Source organism: Choloepus didactylus, chromosome 1, assembly GCF_015220235.1.
Source record: "Choloepus didactylus isolate mChoDid1 chromosome 1, mChoDid1.pri, whole genome shotgun sequence".
Taxonomy (NCBI): domain Eukaryota; kingdom Metazoa; phylum Chordata; class Mammalia; order Pilosa; family Megalonychidae; genus Choloepus; species Choloepus didactylus.
The window spans coordinates 144,004,761-144,029,832 of NC_051307.1; the positions used below are offsets into that span (position 1 = coordinate 144,004,761).

The 25,072-nt window shown below is 38.2% G+C and overlaps 1 protein-coding gene across 1 annotated transcript in view; it reads right to left on the reverse strand.

Annotated features, from left to right (window-relative positions):
- The window catches only part of LOC119539198 (mediator of RNA polymerase II transcription subunit 12-like protein), a 129,417-nt gene that overhangs the window by 6,350 nt on the left and 97,995 nt on the right, over positions 1-25,072 (reverse strand). The window contains exons 11-12 of the mRNA XM_037842514.1: positions 7,515-7,646; positions 1,778-1,904 (exon numbers count right to left, since the gene is read on the reverse strand). Coding sequence (XP_037698442.1) covers positions 1,778-1,904; positions 7,515-7,646 — 259 coding nt within the window. The remainder of the gene's footprint in view (positions 1-1,777; positions 1,905-7,514; positions 7,647-25,072) is intronic.

The following is a 25,072-nucleotide window of genomic DNA, read 5'->3' on the forward strand; positions in this document are numbered from 1 at the left end:
AATAAATAAAACAGGGGCAGAATGCTGTCCTCTGGTTTCCCTATTAAAACAGCTCAGGACTCCTTTTTAGACCTTGAACAACTGTGTATTTGCAAGGCTGTGTGTGTATGCTTATTCCAAGGTGACTTCACAATAGAAACACAATTCAAATGGTATTTAAGAAAAAACAGTGAGTGGGATAGCCACTGATAAGAAAAAAAGGGGGAAATGGAATAAAAAGGACACACAGATGGAGCTATGCAGTCTTTTTTCTTATTTATAAAGTCTTTTAAACTTACATTATGACTTTTAATATTGTAACTACACTCAAAAGCTTCATATCTGTACCGCTGAGATAAGGTTAAAAAATTTTAAGATTAAACCTGCAAAGTTCAATCACTAGTACCATTACACACACAAACATCAGTGGGAGACAAACACATTTATCCAAGTAACATCAAGCTCAGTTCCCTAAACCTTAAACCTAAATGTTGCCTGCTACCAAAACTCCTTGACAAGCCACCTCCACACAGAGAAACAGAATAGCTTTCTTTGACAGCAGTTAAATAGAACACAGAAGAACAAGCAAAGGGGTATAAGGAGGAAGTTCTTCACAAAGAAAAAACAGGACGAGGGATGGGAAGAGGGAAGCAAAGGGCAAATGTATACATTTCCAAGGATGCAAGATAAGTTGGAACTGCTAATTTCTATATGTGAAAATTTATTTTCTACTGTCAGGGAACTCCTATACCTGAAACTTTCATTTTTCTGCTTCCTTTGCCATGTATTTATTGCTCCCTCTTTTTCCAGCTACCAGCTTGGCTCCAGCTCCTGCTCGCCTCCTAGGCTAGAAGAGCCAATGAATAACTAAAGAAAGATGCCTTGTCCTAGAGCTCCTTACTCAACGCAAAATGAGGACGTGGCCCCTTGACAGGGGTCTCAAAATACTGTTTCTTACTGTTTTACATCTTTTCCATAACCATCTCTCTTTCCCCTCTCCTACTCTCTCTCTCCCCATTTCATCAACTTTGCACTTTCCCATTACTTTTTTTCTGTTGTTTCATCTCCATCCTCAGACCTCCCTGCTGTTTTCTGTTATATGGAAGCCTCAGAATATCAAGACTACTTAGCATACACAAATGACTTTTTAAGTATCCATCCTTGCTATGAACCCACTGGTTTGGTTGCTTATCTCCCACATAACCAACTTCCTGCCAAAAATAAAAGTTAGAAAAAGAACTAGAGATGACATGACCATACAAGAGAGTGTAGTCAAGTAGCCATCCACCTTTACAAACTCTTTCTTTGCATCAAAGGGCCTGGTTGTAAAGTAGTTTTGTCTGCCCTTTTTATTTTTATTTTTTTCCTTTTAGATTAGAAAATCAGATATTTAAAAGGCAGCTCAGAGACAATTCCTTATCACAATATGCAGTAAAACATCACAAGACCATATCTTCTCTACTGTGGTAACACAGACTCTAGAAAGAGAAAAACAGTCTACCCTAATAAAAGGTAGTGAAGTGTCTTACTTTCTAAATTATTAAAACTTTTGAAATTTTAAGTCTTTTGAAGCTTGAGGATGTTCCCTAGCTAAAATTCCCTAAACGTCCCCACTGAAAACATGCTACAAAATTTTGCTCACTAAACATACATTATGTTCAGTGCCAAGAACTTCAGATGAGATGTAATATAAAAAAAAAAAAAAAAAAAAAAAAAGGACAGAGAAAGAAAAGGATAAGCAACTGAAAAAAACTGTCAATTCCTTAATTAAAATCCTGAAGCAAAGAGCTTTACTTACACAATGAAGGGGCCTGTGTATCCAAAAACCTTAGTAGAACATTCTGGAAAACAGGCAAACTAGATCCAGCAAGAGATGCTGAAGAAATGGACTCCTTCTCATCTAAAACCTCTGATTCGCCACATCTCTATAGGGTAAAAATAGGGAAGCACAGCTAATTATAAGAGGACAAGGAGTCACAACAGGTATTGAATATGTTACTGTTTATTAACATTTAAGTTCTCAGATACAATATGTAATCAAGATTTCTGTACTTATTTGAGAGTCAAGTGAATATGATTTCTCAAAATTGGGGGGGAAGTACCCCAGAACAATTCAAATGATTTCAAAGAACACCCCTGAAAACATTATTTACATGAATTATATGCCCTGCACAGAACAGCCTGAGTACCCATGGAATATGCAATAATCTAGTCATCATCCCAATGCAAAATATCTAAAAATAATCTGAGGTTGTCTTAGTTTTTAAATAACACATTTAATTTTATTCCCCCTGAGAAATATTTGAACCTGTGTTACTGAATTTCACTCTTTTGTGTTTGAATGTTTTCTTCAGGTAGATGTATTTGTGTGTAGTTTGAGGAAATGTACTGTGGAATAAGAAAGCTAACTTAATTCTTCTAATAAGACTCTTTCACTTAATATCAAACTTTACCAATAAAATTTCTCAGAACCCATAGGAATCTCCACAGTTCATGAAATGCATCTAAGAGAAGTTATTTAACTTATGCATTTTTAAAGACAGAACTTAGAAGAGCAAAAAAGAAATAGCTTTAGAAGCAATCAGAATTTCATCTTCTATTCTTTTTTGATATCCCTTTGACCTTTCCCATTTCCGTTATCCATTCTTTAATATTAAGATATTAATTACTATATTAAGAATATTAAGATATTATTTCTTCAATATAAAGTCCCTTCAAAAGGGTCAATTTTGACAATGGTGACATTTAAATAAAATTCAATTACCTTAAACATCTCTGAGAGAAAGCATTTTTTAGATATGGATATGTTTACAACTTACTAAAATCACAAAGTAATACATGTGTGAACCTCTTCTGAAAGTGATTGTGTGTTTGTGTATGTGTGTGTATTGACAGGGAAGGAAAAATAAATAAATGAACAATCCAGAAGGAGCAATAAAATTTGAGAAATTCACTTTTAGTACTGAAGTTTAATCACTGCAATTCACTACAGAAAACCCTGCCTATTCATAACATGCAGAAAAAAGTGATGAAACACTTTTCCTATTTTGCTCATTATGCAATGGGCCATTGGGCCACCTGGTTTACACCTCAACATCAATATCTTCAAGGCCCAATTTCAACAATGCATTCATTTATATTTGATGAACATGGCTATCACAACAGGAAGAGAGATGTCTGAAATCATTCTTAATATTTCATTTTTTACAAGTGTGCTGGTTTGAATCTATTATGTACCCCTACAAAAGCCATGTTTTAATCCAATCTTGTGGGTGCAGACTTACTGTGGGTGGGATCTTTTGATTTGATTGTTTCCATGGAGATGTGACCTACCCAACTGTGGGCAGAAACTTTGGATTAGATTATTTCCATGGAGGTGTGACCCTGCCCATTCAAGGTGGGTCCTGATTAGTTCACTAGAGTCCTTAAAAGAACCGACACAGAAGCTGAGAGAGACATTTTGAAGAAAGCCATTTTGAAACCAGAGCCCAGGGAAGAAGGACCAGCAGACGTCACCACGTGCCTTCCCATGTGACAGAGGAACTCCAGACACCATTGCTCTTTCTTCAGTGAAGTTATCCTCTTGTAGCTGCCTTAGTTTGGGTACCTTTATGGCCTTAGAACTATAAATTTGTAACCTAATAAACCCCCTTTATAAAAGCCAATTTCTGGTATTTTGTATTCCTGCAGCTTCAGCAAACCAGAACATACAGCTTCCTAGGAAGTACGGGTATACATAACAGACCACCAGCTAAGTGTTCACCCATTCATGCAGCAAACCCTTCCTGAGCATCCACTATGTGCCAAGCAGTATTTTGGATCCCAAGAACACCACACTGAACAAGACAAGCAAGGTCCCCATTGTCAAGGAGCTTATGTTCTAGAAGGGAGAAGACAGGCATTAAACAATAAATAATCCAGATAAACAGGAGCTGCAATGAGGATGGTAAAACACAGCAATGTGAGAGTGAGTGACTGGAGTGGGGGCCTTTAGCTGGTGATGATGGAAGGCCTTCCTGAGGAGATGAAGCTTTCTAAAATAGGAATGACAGAAAGAAGCTGGCTATGGAAAGATCTGGGAACACAGGGTGCCACCCAGGAGTAAAACAAGAGCAAAGACTCCAATATAAAAACAGAAAGACCAAGGCAGCTGGAGATGAGGATCTGGGAAAAAGGTACAGGATTAGGCAGGAAAGGCAAGCTATGCAGGACACAGCAAGGCATCATCAGAGAGTTTTAATACAGGGATAATATGATTTGTTTACATTTTGAAAAGGTGACTCTGGCCGTTGTGTGGAAGATGGTGGAGAATTAAGAGAGAAACAGGAGCACCAGGTGGGAGACCCTTGACCAGGTAAGATGATGCGGACCTGGTCCAGTCATTCATTCCTAGTAGCCTTCCCTGCTAGATCTAACATGCAGAAATGAAGGCTCGCTCAGAAAATGCCCTTTCAACAAAAGCTAATGTTGATGAAGTTAGCACTGTTTGTCCCTTCATAATTTACTTCTGAAGTTCTAATTGCTCTCTCTGGGGCCAGAATACAATCTCAAAAACCAATACAAAACTGATATCTTTACTCCAATACTCATAACTGCCTCAAGAAAGTATTTCCAAATCCACTAAAATATTACGCAGCTTTAAAATTTGTAAAAGTTGGCATATTATATGCATGTGTGTGTATATGTATATATATGTGTTCTGTGTGTATATGTATTTGAACTTCACAAAGAGAGATTTCTTTGTTCTGAATTAGATGCTAAAGTCTTATTTTTAAAGATACATTTTTAATTAGTCCAGAACATGAATTACTAGCTGCATCAAGATTGAAGAGATCTTACTATATGAGTTGTGCCGGTTTGAATGTATTGTGTCCCCCAAATGCCATTATCTTTGTAGTATTGTGTGGGGCAGAAGTTTTGGTGTTGGCTGGATTTGCTTGGAGTGTGCCCCACCCAGCTATCGGTGATGATTTTGATGAGATGTTCCCATGGAGGTGTGGCCCCGCCCATTCAGGGCGGGCCTTGATCAGTGGAGCTATATAAATGAGCTGACTCAAAGAGAGGAAACTGAGTGCAGCTGGGAGTGATGTTTTGAAGAGGAGCAAGCTTGCTAGAGAGGAACATCCTGGGAGAAAGCCGTTTTGAGGCCGGAGCTTTGGAGCAGACGCCAGCTGCCTTCCCAGCTAACAGAGGTTTTCCGGACACCATTGGCCATCCTCCGGTGAAGGTACCCAATTGCTGATGTGTTACCTTGGATGCTTTGTGGCCTTAAGACTGTAACTGTGTAGTGAAATAAACCCCCGTTTTATAAAAGCCTATCCATCTCTGGTGTTTCGCATTCTGCAGCATTAGCAAACTAGGACAGATTTTGGTACCAGAGAAGTGGGGTGCTTTTGCTGCTGAGTCTGCAAATACCAAACATGTTGGAACGGCTTTTTAAATGGATAAGGGGAAGATTCTGGAAGAACTGTGAGGAGCTTGATAGAAAAGGCCAAAACTGCTTTAAAGAGACTGTTGAAAGATACTTCTGATGAGGACTTAAGCAGAAATGATGAATGTGTTGTTGCAAACTGGAAGAAAGGCGATCCTTGTTTTAAAGTGGCAGATAATTTGGCAAAATTGAGTCCTGGTGTCAGATGGAAAGAAGAATTTGAAAGTGACAACCTGGAATACTTAGCTGAGGAGATCTCCAGAATACATGTAGAGGATGTACCCTGGCTTCTCCTTGCAGCTTATAGTACAATACGAGCGGAAAGAGATAAACTTAGAACTGAACTTTTGGGTTCAAAGAAACCAGAAGCTGATGGCTTGGAAAATCACAGGCTTCCAGGGGGTGGAATCCCAGAAGCTACAGCCCAACGTGAGGATGTAACCAAACATGGAACCCAGCCGCCATTTCAGTACAAGCCAAGACTGGAAAAGGAGTTAAGCAGAAAGGATTTGTGGAAAGTCCTATTGTCTGATGGCTTTGACCCCTGCGTGCTTCATGCAAAGCCAACAGAATTTTTGCAACACCTTTACAGACAGAGCCACTGCCAGTTGGGACTGGAGGAGAAAGACAAGGAACAAATTGAAGGAAAAGTTTCTTCAAAGACAGAGCCATGGAGGTTGAGGTCTGGAGTCAAGAGGACTTGGGCTGGGAAAGTGGAGCAGCCCACACACATGGAAAGGGTGAGTTTGCCCCGGAGGTCGAGGGTGGGCATTCCACCTTGATGCTCTGGAAGAGTTTTTCCACCCGAGGTCCCAAAGAGGGTGGAACACATTCCCAGGGAATTGGGGAGAGCCTGGCTGCCACACTGTTCGGAAGGGGTTGAGCATGTGCCCCGGAGACGGAAGGGAATCCGGGAGCTGCCCCGATGTTTGAGGAGGGTGGGGCCAAGAAGGTGGTCTCCCCAATGTGTGGATATGTTGGAGCACTCACCTAAGCGTTTGGAGAGGAAAGGGCTGTCGAAAAGGCCCTTAGGAAGAGTTAGGCTCCTGCTCTCTCAAGCCCCAAGGATGCAACGTTGTTCTGTAAATGACTCTCAGACTTTGAAATCTAATAGAGTTTGTTCTGTGGGTTTTAGGAACTGTTTTGGTCCTGTTAACCCTGTTCTCCTTACTGTTTCTCCTTATGGCAATGGAAATGTTTATCCTATGAATGTCCCTCCTTTGTATATGGGAAGCATATAACTTGTTCTAAGTCCACAGATCCAAAGCTAAAGGAAAAGTATGCCTTAGGACTGACCATGCCTATATTTGATTTTGATGGGATCTTGTACTTAACTATTGTTACTGAAATGATTTAAGTTTCTGTGGTATTGTGGGATGAATGTATTTTGTATTTGGAAAGAATATGTTTTTCTGGGGTCCAGGGGGTGGAATGAGCTGGTTTGAATGTATTATGTCCCCCAGAAAAAGCCATATTCTTTGATGTAGGCTTGTGGGGCAGACGTTTTGATGCTGATTAGATTTGCTTGGAGATGCGCCCCACCCAACTGTAGATGATAACTGATGGGATATTTCCATGGAGGCATAGCCCCACCCATTCAGGGTGGGCCTTGATCAGTGGAGCCATATAAAAGTGCTGACTCAAAGAGAAGGAAGTGAGTGCAGCTGTGCGTGACGTTTTGAAGAGGAGCAAGCTTGCTAGAGAGGAATGCCCTGGGAGAAAGCCATTTTGAAACCAGAACTTTGGAGCAGACACCAGCCATGTGCCTTCCCAGCTAACAGAGGTTTTCCGGACGCCATCGGCCATCCTCCAGTGGAGGTACCCGATTACTGATGTGTTACCTTGGACACTTTATGACCTTAAGACTGTAACTGTGTAGCCAAATAAACCCCCTTTTTATAAAAGCCAATCCGTCTCTGGTGTTTTGCATTCCGCAGCATTAGCAAACTAAAACATGAGTCCTTATGTGAATTTATACATTTTCACTTTTTTCCACTGAGGAAAAAAACAAACAGCATAATGAAAATAAGAAAAAAGTCTCCTCCCCAAAACAGTATTTTTAAAATATGGCACTCATTTATGTAGGGGAAAAAACTGAACCCACCTCTGCCTCGATTTCCGCTTGCCTCTTCTCCAAGAGTTTTGCCACAGCCATTGCCCTGTGCTTGCCTGACCGCTTACAGCTCACGGCCCATTCACACAACAATGTCACCACAGCTTCATCATTGGGAGCAACCTAATAACCAAGAGAAACGGGTATCAGCCGTAACAACTGAAGTATTCAAATGAAACTCAGAAAGTGAACATTAGATTATGTAGAGTTTTAAATGTTTTCCCCTTTTTTTATTATAGTCATTTTAGAAAAAGGCTATTTCTATTTTGGGGGGTAAAAAAAAACCATAAATTAACTATTAACCATGGAGGGAAGACAGATAATTTCTGATCAACAGAAATGAACATCAAAGAAAGAAAGAGCAAATCTAAATAATAGTATACTATCCTGCTGTCTTGTGCCTAATATTGTAACCTCCACTTATGTAACTACTGTGTGCCCCACACTGCATTCAGCCCTCTTTGCACAGATGCAACCTGTAGGGAAACATGCAAGTAGCTATCACCCCAGCAGGGATGAAAAACAGAGGCTAAATCCCTGTCTCCAGCCCAGAGCTCACCCCTGAGCTCAGACCCACATCATCATCCGCCTCCCAGGCATCTCTACCTGGTATCCCATGAGCACCTCAAACCAACTGACCCCAAACCAAACTCATCCTACCCCTCAGACCCTTTCTTCTTCCTGTGTACTTTGCTTTAGAAAATGGCATCCCCATCACCCCATCCAGCCACAGGGAGCCCCTCAAGCACTGCAAGCCCAGCCTCATCTCTGGGCTCAGAGCCGGCTGTTCTTTCTTCCTGGCATGCCCTTGCCCCAGTGCTTCACAGACCTGCCCCTTCTCTGCACGCTAACCAAGAGGCCCTCCCTCACCACCCCAGCTAAAACCATGCTCTTTAACCTGCTTCGCAGCTCAGGATACGATCTGAAACCATTTTCTTTAATTTTCTATGATTTTATTGTATGTATTCCCTCACTACATGGTAAGCTCCATGAGAGCAAGAGACTGCTTTCCTCAGTGTTGTCTCCCTAACAACTAGAAAAAATGCAGGCCCAGCACACAATCTATAGCCACATGGAACCAGTGAGGGAAAACCTAGGTGGACTTACCATGAATAAAGCCACTCAACAGGCTGACTTATAGAAAACCTATGAAGAGACCTTTTGTACCAAAAATTAAAAAATTCTAATTTAGAACAAACACTGGTTAATCATATGGCATAAATCCAATAAGAGCCCCACCACATTTGAAAAGTAAAACATGGAAGGACGGTTACATAACTCTAAAGGCATTTACATTCATTTTCAATCACCTTGCTCTGACCTTTAAATTATACGTTTGGCTGCGCAATGCAAGTATTCCAAGAGATATTTTCTATTTTATTCTCACTCCTTTAGGTGTTTTGTCATTCAAAACAACTTTAACTTATTTCACTAAAAAAATTTTTTTATCAAATTAAATTAAAATGATTTTTCTTTCACCTTTTCATATTCTTATTCCTTTAAGTTATGTCAAGGCCACCAGGTTGCATTAAATTAAAATTCTTTGGCGACCTGCTAAAAATGATTATTAGAAATGATAATGTTTTATATGAAAGCACTAAGGATGGGTTGAAATTACAAAATCTTCCAATTTATTTTTTTAATGTATTTTACTTCCATATTTTAAAAATATGCTAGAGAGAGAAAATACCCATCACTGTATTCAATGTGTGACTTATTTTATTTATACCTCTCTATATATATATATACTCCAAATGTCAAAAAGCAAATGTTTTTATACTAAAAAAACACAAAACATATTTTAAAATCATCCATGATACAACATCCTCAGATACTGATTCAGAATATGACCTTAAGCCTAGAGCTTTTACAAAACTCCAAATAACTTAAAACATTGCCAGCAAACTCAAAAATTCCTGGGGGAAAAAAAAAGCAAGTTTGAAAAAAAAAAGAACTTTTAAAAGTAAACCCAACAATTTCAAATAAATTAGAAAGGAAGCTTTTTCTAGCTAATTATAAAAATAATGAGTTGCAAATTGGAAACAATTTACAGGAGAAAATGGTTGATCTTTAAAATAAAAAGACAGGGTAGTTGTTTACATGTTACGTTAAAACAATGTAGTGAAATCAAACTAAACCTAGTCTATGTTTGTATGTGCTCTACACTAAAGGGAATTAAATGTGTATGCTGTCCACTGGAATTTCAAATCTGTGTTGAAGAGTCCTGGCCCTTGACTAATTTTCTGAAAACAGATTCATTAGAAACCCAATTAATATGAAAAGGTACATATGTTTTGTCAATGATTTGACTTATCCAGCTTAACCAAAAGGCCCTGTTTTACTTAGAGATGCACAGAAAAGAATGTATAAGGGAAAAGGCTTCTTTTTACAAATGCAGATATGACCACTGCCTTGGGGTAATGTGCTAGAAAAGAAATCCTAAGGAGGAGTCTATTCACTCCAAAAGCACTTATTAAGTACTCACAACCTGCTACCCCATGAGGAAACAAAAATCTTATAAAAGAGTTCACCTGCTAGAAGGAGAAGCAGAAAAGACAACTAATCATACAGCAGTGAGGCATTTTAGTAGAGTGGGGGAGGAAGTAATTAAGTCTAGTCATCCACACCTTGTGTTTCTCATAGGAGATGAGTATCCATCTGTCCCAGCTTATAGACAACCAAGATCTTAACTTGAAGATAGGACTGTAGTCTACCTGCTGCAGTTGTGCTCTTAACTTGTGATTATTAGGAATTAAATGATTAAAGAAAATTAGATCTTAAAATCTTGAAGGAAGCACTGCTAAAAAGACTGAGTTTTCTAAAATATAAAATTCTTTTCTTCATATGAATTATGCCCCTAAGATGTTATACATTTCAAAGTCAATTTCATAAGCCAGACACAAAAGGACAAATATTATATGGTCTCATTAATATGAATTAACTATAATAAGCAAACTCGGGGAGTTAAATTCGAGAGCATAGCTTATCAGGAGGGCAGCAATTGGGCAACTGATGCTTAAGGAGTACAGAATGTTTAATGAGGTTGATTGTAAAGGTTCAGAAATGGATAGCACAACATTGTGTGATGGTAGCAAAGTACTATAAGTGTAATTAACAAAGCTGAGTGTGAGTATGGCTGAAAGGGAAGATCAGAGTTGTGTATGCCACCAGAATGAAAGCTAGTGGATAAAAACTGGGACTATGTATTACTTAGCAAAACCTGGAGTGAACAATAATGGTGGTAAACTGTACAAATATAAGAAAGTTTTTACATGAACTAAAACAAATGTATGTCACTATTACAAGGTGTTAATAGAGGAGCAGTATATGGGAAAAATACAAATTAATGCAAATTTAGGTCTATAGTTAACAGTAACATTGTAATATTCTTTCACTAATTGTAAATAAGGCACTATACCAAAGTTAAATGTCAATAATAAGGGGATATAAGGAAGGCATATGGGATTTTCTTTTTTCCAGAAGAAATAGGAATGTTCTCTTATTGTTTGTGGCGGTGAATACATAACCATGTGATTATAGAGGACCCACTGATTGTACACTTAGGATGGACTGTATGGTGTGTGAATCAAACTGTTTAAAAAAGAAAAAAATAAATAAATTCAAACAAGTCAATATTTGAGCCAAGACATCAAATAAATAATGCATGTTTACAAAAATTTTAGAGAGCTATACTTAGCTATTGAAGCTTAACTGATAAAAGGACAAAAATTCACCTTAAAGAAAAAAGAGAAAGTATATAACATGTATAGTATCCCTCACAATACATTTTAGGAATAGCATATTTCCAAAACTACAAATTACCTTCAAATTAAATATAATAATAACTGTACAAGACCAATATTTTTAAAAACCAGTGAAATTTCTGACATACTAAGCTATTACTCATAATCCTATGGGTTCAATGGTATTTTCATATCCATTTGTTAAAAAAATAAATTCTTTCAATTGCTATATAAAATCCCTCTTCGAGAAAATTATATTTGCTCTAACCAGTTTGATAATTCCTAGCTATTCTCATGCCTGTAACACAATAGTTATTGTTAAATGGTCACTCTCCTTTTCCTTACCCCACCCCCCCCCCCCATTTTGGGCTCATTTGAGTCAGTAATATCTCACATTTGAATTATTTTTTTACAATATATAATTGAGACTATATAAAATTGTTCTACTACAAAGAAAAACGGTCCTCCATATAACCTGATCAACTACAATAAAACAAAGTCCCTCCCTTAAAAAATATATATATATATTTTTTCTAATACTGGCCAGATTACAATATTGCAAAGCCCACTCCCTTCTGAATATTAAATGGCCTGCCAACATGATGCCACCCTTTCCTCAGCACACTGGGGGGAAGGGTTGGGAATAGGCAGTTTGGGGGCTTGGAGTTATGCACCCCAGTAAAACAAGTTCTTCATTTTAATCCATTCCTGTGTGTGTGAACCCACTGTAAACAGGACCTTTTGATTAGGTTACTTCACAGATGGTGTGGCCCAGCTGAATCAGGGTCTAAATCCTACCACTCGGAGGCCTTAGAGACAAGGCCACCAAGGTAAAACCGTGGGAGCAGCCAGAAGCTGGAAGACAATGGAACCTGAAAGAGAAAGGAGAAGACCCCGCCATGTGCACTGCCATGTAACAGAAGAGTCAAGGAACCCCAAAGGCTGTCAGCCAGACAGAGGATACTGACCCCTGGAGAAAGCAAGCTTTCTAGCCTACAAAACCAAGAGTCAACAAATTTCCGTTATGAAGCCAACCCATTGCATGGTGTTTGTTTTAGCAGCTAGGAAACTAAAATAGGCAGATTCTGTGCCTCTTTTAAAAGAACATTGTCTCTGAGAATATTGTAAAGAAGTTTTATGACAACTTACAGTAACTTCTAGAAGACCACATTGAAAAATTAGGCTACAGTATACCAACTCGAAAGCAAGCTGTCTCTGTAATATGAATAACTACATGTTTTTATCTTTGGGTCATAAAGTATTTGATTAGTTTTTTTTATTATTGAAAAGTTATTTGTTGGCATAAAATAAATTTTTATAATTTTAGGATATTTTTCAAGATAAAATTCCCATTCAAACCTTTCTCTCCCACTGTTTACTAGGAAGCATTGGCCCCATTTTAAGTGTATTCACCAAGAGGCCTTTTCTAGATTCTACTGATTATCAAAAACAAGGAAGATACCTAGCTTATCTGACCAAAAATAATAAGGCCAGCACCCCTTCGGTTTCAGAGTATATCCCATCAGACATGTTAACACATACCATTTAATACATGTTAATACATGTCTCCCACTCCCACATATGGATGCCTTAAACTCCCCACACTGCTCTGCATCAAACAACTTTTAGAAAATGATTAGGATGCTTTCTAGTTGTCTGCCAGATGCTACTTACAAATTAATTCAAATAATTGTCAACAGAACATCATGATTTCAAATATCAAAGGTGAAATATGTTCATATCCCAAAAACAAATTTCTAAAAATACTAAGTTCCTTTTCTTTAAAACAACCAATAAATTGTGTAAGCAAAAATAAATATCTTAATATCTCCTAAGCAAGGCAAAACTTTAAGGTAGTTTAAAGTAGTTCAAGATATGAAATGACATACACTACAACATGGATGAACCTTGAAAACATCCTACGTGAAGTAAGCCAGACACAAAAGTACAAATATTTTATGATTTCATTTATATGAAATGTCTAGAATAAGCAAATCCATAGAGACAGAAAGCAGATTAGAAGTGCCCGGGGCTTGGAGGAGAGGTGAAGGGGAGCTATTAATGGATACAGAATTTCTGTTGTGGGTGATGAAAAAAAGTTTAGCAATGGAAACTGACGATGGTAGTACAGCATTGCAAATGTAAATGTCACTGAATTGTACACTTAAGATGGTTATAATGGCAAATTTTACGTTTTACGTATTTTGCTACAATTTACAAAATATATAAAAACTAGACACAGCCTCTGCCTTCAATGAGATGGCAATTAAATGTGGCAGAGAACCACACGAGCATAAATAATTATGAAACATTAAAAAGGACATTAAAATTATCTCAGAAAGGCAACAGGACTTAAAAGGTGCAAAGATAAGACTGAAGGGAATTATGAAATATGTCTTTAAGAAAAAGAAATACTGAAGAAAAAAATACTGAAGAATTAATTGAATTTCACAAAAGAGAAGGAGGCCCCTAGATGCCAGAAAAGGCAAGAAAACAGATCCTCTGCTAGAGCACCGAGAAGAAACCCAGCCCCACCAACACTGTGATTTTAGTCCAGTAAGAAACAGATCAGACTTTGGACCTCCAGGTCTCTAAAAGAATAAATCTGTGTTGTTTTAAGCCACTAAGTTTCTGGTGATTTGTTTCAGCATCAATAGAAAACTAATACAAAGTAGTTTTAAGCAAAGACATAAAAGATGGAAAACACAGTGGTTGTTCAAGAAACTGCACGAGTAGAAGAAGAGTGAAGGCCGCAACATAAAACTAATATCTGGGGAGAAAAAGTTTAATGGTAACACACTGAAGAAAGATACTATGAAACAGTCTCAAGCATTCATTTATTCATTCAATGAATATTTATTGAGCACCTACTCTTGCCACTGTTCTAGGCACAAGATATAAATACATTTTCATGTACTACTTTGTAGGAATAAAAATGCTACTATCCTTTTGGATACAATTTCTATTATAGCAAGAGCTTTAAAAACATTCATATTACTTGAGCCAATAATTCAATCTCTGGAAATACAGCCAAAGGAAATATTCTGAAATTTAAAAAAAAAAAATGTGTGCTACAGGCATCAGTGAAGTATGCTACCAAAACACTCCCAGCTCCAAGAACCGAGAAAAAAAAAGGTTTCCCTCTGAAATGAAAGGGGGCAATGGGGCAAAGGGATCCATTCACCAAGAAGTAAGGTGATCGTACAGGCAAAGAACGGTCCACAGGGATAGTTCACAGGCCAGAGAATTTGTCTTCAGCAATGAAACTAGGGGAATTTTTGTTGTTTCTGCTGTTTTGTTTCTATTCCTATTTTTCTCCATGTGAACCAGTGGTATTTCTATATTTAACTAAAGATGTATCAACAAGAAAGGCAGATGGGAGAGGTTTGCAATAGAACAAGAAAGGGGAGGTCAAAGGAACATATCCAGCAGTAAATCCCAAGTGTTCTCCAAAAGTGTGAGTTCTCAGCCTCAAAGAGCGTCTGCTGTCTATCCAACATTCCTTCTTTCAACAGCAGCACCCCTACTCCTTCTGGGTGCCCCCAAGTGGTTCAAGAGGGGGCTGCCAATCATAGTACCCTACCCTCAAGCTCTAATGCTTTGACAGGCAGTGAAGACTTTGGCAATTATCTGAATACAAGAAAAAAAAAATCATTCTATCAGGTACTCATCAGGTGCAATGTCTTGTGCTCAATCTTACAAAACATTTTGAATGCTGAAATGCTAAAAGAGACTAGCCCAGACCACATGAAGTTGTCTGCTTCTCTTCAGTTTAAAAATCTACATTTTGGAAGAAAAGCTTTCCTGTGATATTTAATTCCTATTCTAAAGTTTGTGATCTTAAACATAAATCTTTTCTGACTCCTCTAAGTCAGAAAATAAGTTATGGATTTAATCACTCTTAAAATCACTAATGAAGCTAGCATAAATAACGCAAATTTACAGGCAGTAGTAAGGAAAGAATAGCTAACACTTGTTGAGTGTTTACTCAATTTAAAGTCAGGCATTGCTGTAAGTATGTTTCATGAATTATTTCTTTTAATCCTCACAACCTACAGGTTAGTTATTATGATTGGCCCCATTTCACAGATAAGGAAACTGAGGCATAGAAATCTTTAATAACTTGCCCAAGATCACTCACCTAAGTAATGGAGGTAGCATTCCTCTGGCCACAACACAACTTTCAGGAAATTAACCAAATAGATAGAGCAGTATTGGTGTCAAAGAATCCGGGAAGGTAATTTCAACCTTTCCCCCCAGGGTACACAATGGCCTTCAGTGCAAGCCCCAAGCTTCTTCCACATCTCTCACCTCCTTCCTCAGTGCTTCTAGCCTCAAGAGTATTCTACTGTCTTGTACTGTAACATTTGCTTCTATGTAATATGCATCTTTCATGACAGAGTTTCGTGGCTATTAGAGCTCCAGCTAATGGTTTCAAATCCCCATTAGGAAGGCTCAGGAACAGCCCTGGAGGCATACCCCTGAGAACAACTTCAGGAAAGTGCTTCACCATCTCGAACTCTATAAAGGAGTGTTGAGATCCTCAGGGGTAGTAACAGGCAGCTTTTCATACTGGCACTTTATAAAAGATAGCTAAAAATTGCAGAACAATCTACAGCAGCTTATAACTGCACAAAGGCAAATGGAATACATAAGGAGAGACAGAGTGAGGAGATGAGAGAGAAAGAGAAAGAGAAATTGAGCCACAGCACATAAAGTTAAGGTCAGAGAAAAAGCACCAAACTAGAAGATTACGTACCTAAGTTCTAGCCCTGGCAAAAACTTATGCAAGCTCCAGCTAGACATCCCAAATGGTCACAGTATGCCATGCCTTTGCCAAAAGTAGTCCCCAAATACCTAGATCCCTACCTGAGAGTCTATAAAAGATTCACTCACTTTTATCTGTCAGAAACTTTAAATCCACCAGCATGTTCCTATACCAGACAAGTCCTAAAACCCAGAGGCAACAGCCTCTTTAAAAAAGAAAAAAGAAAAAAGTAATTATTGAGCAGGTACAAGGTATTTTTCATACATCAACTCTAATCTCAACAACAATCTTAGAAGTAAACTGACGTTTACAGAGACTAAGATGTCCAAGACTGCAAAGATTGAAACTAGCAGATGGGGGTGGGGGGTCACAATTCCAAAGCCCAGGTTCCTGCAGGACTAAACTGCTGCCCATATCATAGTTGAAGCAAGGCCACGTAAAGCACAAGGAGCATCACAGACGTATGGAAATCTCCTGAGTGGCTCATACAGACCCCAGGAAGCCTGCTGCCCAGGCCCACACCAGTCAGCCACAGTCACCATAGCCAGCCTCTATTCCAGACCTGACTTCTACCTCTGCAGGGACAAGCCAGATTTCTAATCTAATTGATCCACAAAAATGAAAGCACAAGCAGCAAATTATCAAAAACTTTATACTGCTTATGGCACTTGCTACACTAGGTGTTCATAAAAACAGGATTTGCCTTGTCCATGGTTTTACTTTCACCACGTGGTAGGTTCAATAGATATTTTTAATCAAAGAGCAAAAGCAATACACAATGTTACATGAAATCAATTAAAAAAAAAAAGGTAAAGGGGGGAAAGTTTATATCTTGCCCCGCCCCCACACACACATGCACGCACACATTCTTTCTTAATATGGAAAAAAAAAAACCTGACTTAACACAACAGTTGATTAAGTGTGAAATAAGAAAGGCATTCCCATTCCTGACTTAATGAGTGAAGGATGCTGGCCCCAACACTATTAGCATCATTTTGGAAGATACAGCCAATGAGGAAAGAAAAGAATAAATATTTGAAAAGATATGGCAACCTTAGCATGGTTTGCATATAATGATTATTTCCCCCCACAAACCCAGAGAATTGAAAAACTCAATTAGACCTAATAAAAGAGTTGATCACAATGACTAGAACAAAACAACAACAACAACAACAAAAAAAAAAGTGATAAACAATATTAAGCAGTGGGGGAAAAAAAAAAAGATCCTGCAGAATGTCAAGCAGAATACAATCCCCTTTATGTCCAACTAACCTGCTATACTTGTAAATTAAAGACATGTATGTGCATAAATGCCTAGAAAAAGAGCCTATGGATATGTACTAAAATTAACAGTGGCTGCTCCTGGTATATATAATGTTTATTATATTCCAGACCCTGTTCTAATGCTTTAACAACAATCCTATGATTTCACAGCTGAGCAAACAGGCCTAATGGTTACCCAACTTGCAAACGTCCCAGAGCTACTAAATTGCAGAGCTGAGAGTCAATCCCAAGCTACATGCCTTGGGAATGAGTGGGTCGCTCATGCCAAACTTCCCCCCACTTCTGTGCAGGGGGAATAGGACAGGGGTGCAAGTCATGAACTGAAAGAGAATTCTTAAATATTAAGATTGCATTCATATACTACATGTACAACAATCACAAGAAGAAATAAGCTCTACAAAGAGAATAAGTAAGAAAAGATGAGGAACTCAAAACTCGGAAATCAGTAAGATTTTTCAAATAACAGCATTGTTTATCTGGCCTCGTGAACTTGGGACACACCCATAGTGGTAAAAAAAAAAACTGAGATCTTAATTCTGATGTAAATAATCATTAATGGTACTATCTACATTTATAATAAAGATTACCCAGATGTGAAGAAAGGTTCTTATCATAAAGGGGATTTGTCACTTTTTGTTTCCTATGGTGGGGGAAAGGGGGACAAACTTAACATTAAACAGAACTCAAGTCTCATTCAAATACTCAATAACCTAAGTCTGCAGACGCTAACCACAGGTCTTCCATTCTTTAATAAGGAGTGGGAAATAATTAGCAACTACATCTGAGAGGCAGACATCCTTTAGAAATTACAACATACTTGTTGAGATCCTTTGCCATTTGAAACTGGGAAATTTCTTAATATAGTATCTATACCATAAAAGAGAGAGGGAAAAATCAATGACTCATTACTGTAAACAAAGGCCAACTAGAAGGACTTAAATTGAGATCAGACACCAAATAAAAAGCTTCAAGAAAAGCCTTAATCTAAGACATACTTATAAGTGAAATCAATCACTCTTGGTCAACATCAAATAAGCTGGTCCTATTTGGATAAAAATATTACTCATATTACAGCACCAGTAAATAGTATGTAATAATAAGCAGAGTAGTGATATTAGCAAGTCACATGCTTTGCTAGTTGATGCACATTATGAAGAGTCACAAATTAAAAATTGGTCTAAACTGCTAACAAAACACAAGCCTACTGGCCTACTGTACATACTCACATATGACATTTCTAACAGTCAGAATCACCATACAAGGTAATAGGCCTAAGACTTAACCACAAACTCACAAGATTTATTTTTTTAAATACAAACAGTAGTCAAATTTTTTATAATATTTATGTACATGAATATTTTCATGTATACATTTCCAAAAGATATTTGAGATAGTTGATTTATGATAGGGAAAAGGGCAAGTTTTCCTAGTTTCACATCCTTAGAATCAGTGCTGACAGTCTTTAGGTCCTGTGACATCTAAGAAATAAAACATACACCACAGAAGCAAAAAGAACTTCCTTTTTCTGTTTGCTAAAAATAGTTAAAGATAGTACAGCTCTAAGAGATAGATAAAAAAACTAGACAATTCTGAGTATCCAAATCAACTAAATATCGTTAATTTGGACTGTGCCAAAAAAAAAGTGAATTTGCCATCCCTCAGTTAATCATTAACATTTAAACAATAATACAAATGGAGAAATTAGAGGAGTTTTGAGAAATATGTAATTGCATAATAATCACACATGGGATGAATTATAATTGCACAGCAAATCCCTCCAAAAGTCCTTAAAAATGCATTTCTATCATATTTAAAATAATTAAAGGACCAGAGTTAATTTACAAGAGGCATTATTGTTATGGAACAATAAACTTTACTGCTCGCCTTTTATGAAGAATGAAGGAAACATACAGATGATAGGAAGGGAAACATAAGTTTCTAAAACATGGTGCTTTCTTCTACTTGCTTGACAACAGAAGTTGCCCAGCCAAGAACTACAACGACTAGAATTTACCAAGTGCTTACCATATGCTACCACATGAAATGGAATGTATTAGTAAGGCCATTGTACAGCAAGGAGACTGATGGTAGAGGTTAAGTAATCAGCCAGTTGGCAGCAAAACCAGAATTCAAATCCAGAGCTGAACTGGCCTGAAGTCCATGTACACTACAAAGGCCAGATTGCTCACTTGAACTTTCTAATTTAGATACTTTTACTAAAAATTGTCAAGCAATTTTTTAAAATGGATTCAAGTTGATTCCTGCAAATGAATGTGCCAATATTAATATGTGAAAAGCATTCATAGCAATTACAAAGGTCATTCCCTTTTTTCTCCAAAATCATATCTGATTTTGTTTGTTCAACTATATTGTTACCTGAAATAAAAAAAAAATTTTTTTTAAGGAAGTGATATAAGGAATAGACTGTTGTAGTTAGTAGAGTGTCATTCCAATCCCTATTCTCCCACCAATGAGCTGGGTATGAGCTTGGGCAATTTCCTTATCCTCTCTTAAGACTTTGTTTTCTCATCTGTAAAGTAGGAATAAAAACAGCGTGTGTCTCACATGCCAGAAAAAAATTCAATGAGATGGCATACTTAAAACAGGGCCTGGTGTTTAAGATGTACTCAAAAAAAAAAAAAAAAGACTTGTATACAAGCTCAAAAAACAAATCAAGAGGCACACCCCAATCAAAACTGACTCATTAATGTCCCCTCTCAATAACGGCAAAGTCTAAAGCCTCATCTAAACACACAATTTTCCAATGTTACTAATATAATTGACTTTTTGCTAATAGACATTTATTTTAACAAGGAAGAAAATGGTAGTTGTAAAAGATTAGCAAGGCTTTCTTTGGGTGTCCAACAGGAAAATGTAACTTCTGAAGCACAATATGCTTCTGCCAAGCCAGTCAGCATTATAATTTAAATTCTGCATGCACTGATGCCAACAGGAAGCCATCCATGTGTATTTTCCTGCCTTGTTTGATCCCCCTAAGTCTTGGTTCTAAGTGACTTTTTGCCTCTTATGTTAAACAAAAATACCTAAGCATTTAAATCTCTCTTAGAACATGGTACTACAGCCACCTCACCCCTAGATGGCTCATTCTCATCCAACTGTTTATCTACACGGAAGGTAAAGACTTTTTGAAAATCAAAGAATGAAAAATGCCTGAAAGTTATTGGCTGTGCTTTGTGCATTAGTAGACTATGCAACAGGTATTTGTATGTCACATAGTAGACCCAAGAGACCCACTGCTATTAAGTCTCTGATCACATTCCTCCCATTTCTCCAAATAGTGATAGTGTCTATTGTGCACCAATTACATGTCAGGTGCTATAAATGTTTAAATGTCTTATCGCTATGGTTTTGTATCATTTTCATATAATCAGGAGAAAGAATGCCTACTTTACAAAGAGGAAACTGAAACACATTAAGAATAAGTGAAAAATTTTCCATGTACTCCCAAAGAAATAGCATTAATCTGTTGTTTTACAACTAAGGGTTCTCCCCTCAGTCATCCCTCTATCTCCCTCTGCACAACATTCTCTTGTACATATGAGCCTTGTAACATTGGTAAAATCAACCTATATAGATTTCATTACTGTCCTCACTCCCACCCTCCAAGACAAATTTTATAGAGGGGTTTCCTTTTCTAGCTCACTGGTCCAGCAGCTTTTTTACGACACCTCCATCTCCCCCACCTCCCCCAAAATAAATTCAGTAAACATCTACTCAGCACCTGTTAAAACCCAAGCATTGTGCTAGGGGCTGTTTCTGAGCTGAAGAAACAGACCACCATCTCATGGAGCTACAGGCTCACAGGAAGACAAACAATGAGCATAGCAATGGTAGCAACCAAACTTTGGGTGTCTTCAATCACAGTGGTCAAGTGGAATTCTTAGGCCTGGTTTGATACAGTAGGCCCAGTACCAGAGGTGAATGAAGACCATTATCTGGACTTAGAACCTATACCATTCAGAAATTCAGTATGAATCCATCACACCTGTTCACAGAACTCTTCACAAATATTATAAGCATAAAATTAATACAAATAATACATATGCATTTTTCAGGTTTTTGGTTCATGGGGTTTTCGTTTCAGTGGTGTGGAAAGGAAATACACATGCTGCTATCATTTTTGAGAGTTCTGTCCAGAGCAGCTGGTTCGGCCTTCTCATTACTCAGGAGACAGTTCACTTCCTGGGGCACCAGAGAGAGAAGTGAAAAGGCAGCTCAGCTCTTCCTGCCACCTTCAGACTCCTCCTTCTGACCCATGTCCCCAAGGCACCCAAAGATGCAGCTGCTTTCCCGTCACACCCAACACAATTAAGAGGAGATGCCAAGAGGAAGGAAGTGGTCCAAAGGCTCCGTGAAGCTGAAGGGGCAGTCCTCTCCCACCCTGCTGCTCAGGAGAGGTCAGCAACACGACCCCTGCCTTCAGGTCACAAGTCACAGACCACCAGTGCTTGGAAGCAGGGGGTCCCCACATCTCGCATCTGCATGCCTGGCTTCCAACCACCTCCATCAACCAGAACATAAATGGTTCTGAAGCAAGTAAGTGAGTAAATGCCTAAAACACACACTGGGAGACAGAAACTGGCAGGCATCTGAGCAAAAATGACTACATGATGACTGGCCTATAGAGAGTTTTAAGATTGGGAAAGTTTACATGCAAATCTTGACATCCGACCACTCTTGAAATAGTGGAAGGTCAGGCAACAGTGGGTCTGCAATCTGAAGTAGAATCCAACAGAGACTGCCCTGTTCAGACAGAACATGCCCACTCCCCAGGTCACCTTGGCTCCCACCCTGACTCCCTTATATGCAGCAGCCCACATCACTAATTTCACCAGCCTGGCCACTCTGGGACCCAAGTCCTGAGTCCTGATCTAAGTGTCATAATTTCTCTATCTTACACTACATTCAGTGGGAAGGCAAGTAGCATAGATCTAATATAAACAAACATTAAGGGTTTTGAGATATTTCTTTCCATTTCCCTTACAATATTACCAAGCCCTGACACAGAAGGGGAAACTGGGGATGTGGGGAGAGAAAGGGTAAAGGAGTAACACACTCCAGGTGGAATTGGTGAAAGCGTGCCACAGCTTGACAGTCCCCCAGCATGGGGCACAGTTTCAGCTCCTACACTCCCTGTCCTGGCCACATCCAAATGCAGGGCAGGATCCAGGCCTCTAAAGCCTTTGTCCCATGCACTACTGTGTTTCAACAGGCTTTCCCTAAATACTGAGACTGATTACCCACGCAAAAGTGAACCTCAGACCCCAAGCTTCTCCCATTTGAACAGCTGCTCTCCCCCTCCCTACAAGGAAGTGGAGAGGATTTGGCTTCCCGTTAGTAGTTCTAGAGAAAAGGGACGTAAGGAAGCACCTATATAACCAGGGGTCCAGACCTACCTAGACATGCACTCTAGCAAAAGCAAACCTCAAGCCCACTGCAACTACAGAGAGCAGTATTTTTTTTCTCTTATCTATCATGTTGTCTAAGTCCTCACACAAATTATGAAACTAAGAAAGGGGAAGTACAATTTAAAGAAGTTGAGATGTGTTTCTGAATCCCAACCATACCATTTTACACAACTCCTTGACAGAGAATTAGTAGTTTCATTTTCAATACAATACTAGAAATGATTACTATTTTTATTTATAGTATACATTTACATTTAATATACATTTTTATAATGCTTTATAATTCTCAAAGTGCTTATGTTTCCTTAGAGATGAATAGGGCAAGTACTTTATGTTTATTTAACAAGTGAGGACACTATGGCACAGACCCCATGAATAACTGGCTCAAGGTCACACAGCTAATCAGAGTCGATCTACCTCTGCAGCATATAAATGAATTCCAAAACATATTCCATGTATCTAGATACACACACAAATAGATGCCAAAAAGACGTAACTCTAAAATTCAATTTAATTTAATGTTAAATATTACAGAAGGGTCTGTCCACTCAATCATTCTTTCTGCCAAATTGTAAAAAAAAAGAAAGAAAAAGTGACCAGTCTGAATTATGGATTTAAAATGTCATTTTTATCTTATCAGAAAACAGCATGTTTACCACAAAGCAACCACTCACGTCAACTCTTTCCGGAGCTGAATCCACATTCAATACAGCTACTGCTAAACGGGGTAACACTGATGCTACTTCCAAAGACATTCTGTGGCTAGGGTGCAGCTGCTGCCGGAGCAGCCCGGGCCCCGGGCACGTGCCGCCCTCTGGTGGTGAGCCTGTCCCCAGATGCTGGCGGGAAGACACTCAAGAAGCACCAGGCAGCTTACATTTCTCACTTACCCTCCCAGTTTAAAGAAATTTTGAGTTAATAACTCTCAATATACATGTATTTAATTATAACTTCTATACCTATGGCACTGTAATAAGTATGTTCATAATAAAACTCACAGAAGGAGCTGTTTAAGTATGAGGTTTTTTAAAATGTAATGTACATAGATTACACGTATTCATCTAATTGTTCATCTCAAGCACCCCAGTCTGGAGATAGCTGCACTTTAAGGAGAACCCCACAAATGGTGTGCTTTTATTCAGAAACACAGTAGTATTTCTGCCCTTGATAAGATAAATCACCTTTATCACTTTCTCTCTAGAGGGCTTGTGGGTAACTTAAGTCTCTGTAGGTGAATGAGACAACAATTTTAAAGGTTGCCAATCATTAACTAGCAAGTTAGTGAGGCTAACTGTAAAACTGAAGTGGTTTTGATGGACTTAGTAAAATCCTCACGAGAGAACAACATAGTTTTCTTTCAACACATAGTGTAAAAAAATTAGCAATCCAAAAGGACATCTTAAATTTTGAGTATCCTTACTTCTCTTCCAGATATCTCACTTCTATGTATTAAAAAATCTTAGGACATTTGAAGCCTTTTATAAAAGGGAGGCCTTATTACAAATAGAAGAACTTTAAGGTTTCCACCCCAAAAGAGCACTGTAACACTCCAATCTAATAAGCAGAGAATCAAGCATATTCTGTATGATCTTCTGAAGCATTTCTGAGATTCCCAATGACTTAGATGTCACACTCAATCTGCATCTAACTCAGCAACCTGAGATCCTAATTAGCAGCAGTGGTCTCAAAACATATCTTGAGAAACAGGGTGATGGCTCACAAATTATTGCAAAAGGAAGAATAATCTACTACATGTATCAGGCTCACATAATAGAATAAGGAAAGGAGTTTGGTTGCTGTTTTTGTTGTTTTATCTCGTTTCTACATCCAGTTTGAAAATCAAAAGATTTCAATCAGTTAACTAAGGTGTTCCTCAAAAGTAGATACTGTGTCTTGAAATTGACCTCTGCACTCCTGGTGCCCAGCACAAGCCAGACACATCATAGATTTTCATTGTGAAAGAAGACAAATAAACTTGGTAATTCCCCCCAAATATGGGTGAGGGAAAAAAAAAATGAAAATGCTATGTATAAAAAGTAGTTCATTAATGAAACCATCTATCACTAAGAAAGCATAAGATAAAAATTGTCTAAGGAATTTTCAAAGACTGTGACCACAAATACACATTCATCACTATTTGATATGCTAAATATTTAAAAATATTCCACTAAATTCAAGTCAAACAATGTTATAAAGTCAAATCACTAGATGAAAGATATTTAGCTAAAAACTACAAAAAGGGAGACTGATGGTAAAAGGGGCAAGCAAAATCTTTCTAATCAATATACCTAGGTAGACTAGCCGAATGGAAGTTTCATTTTAATA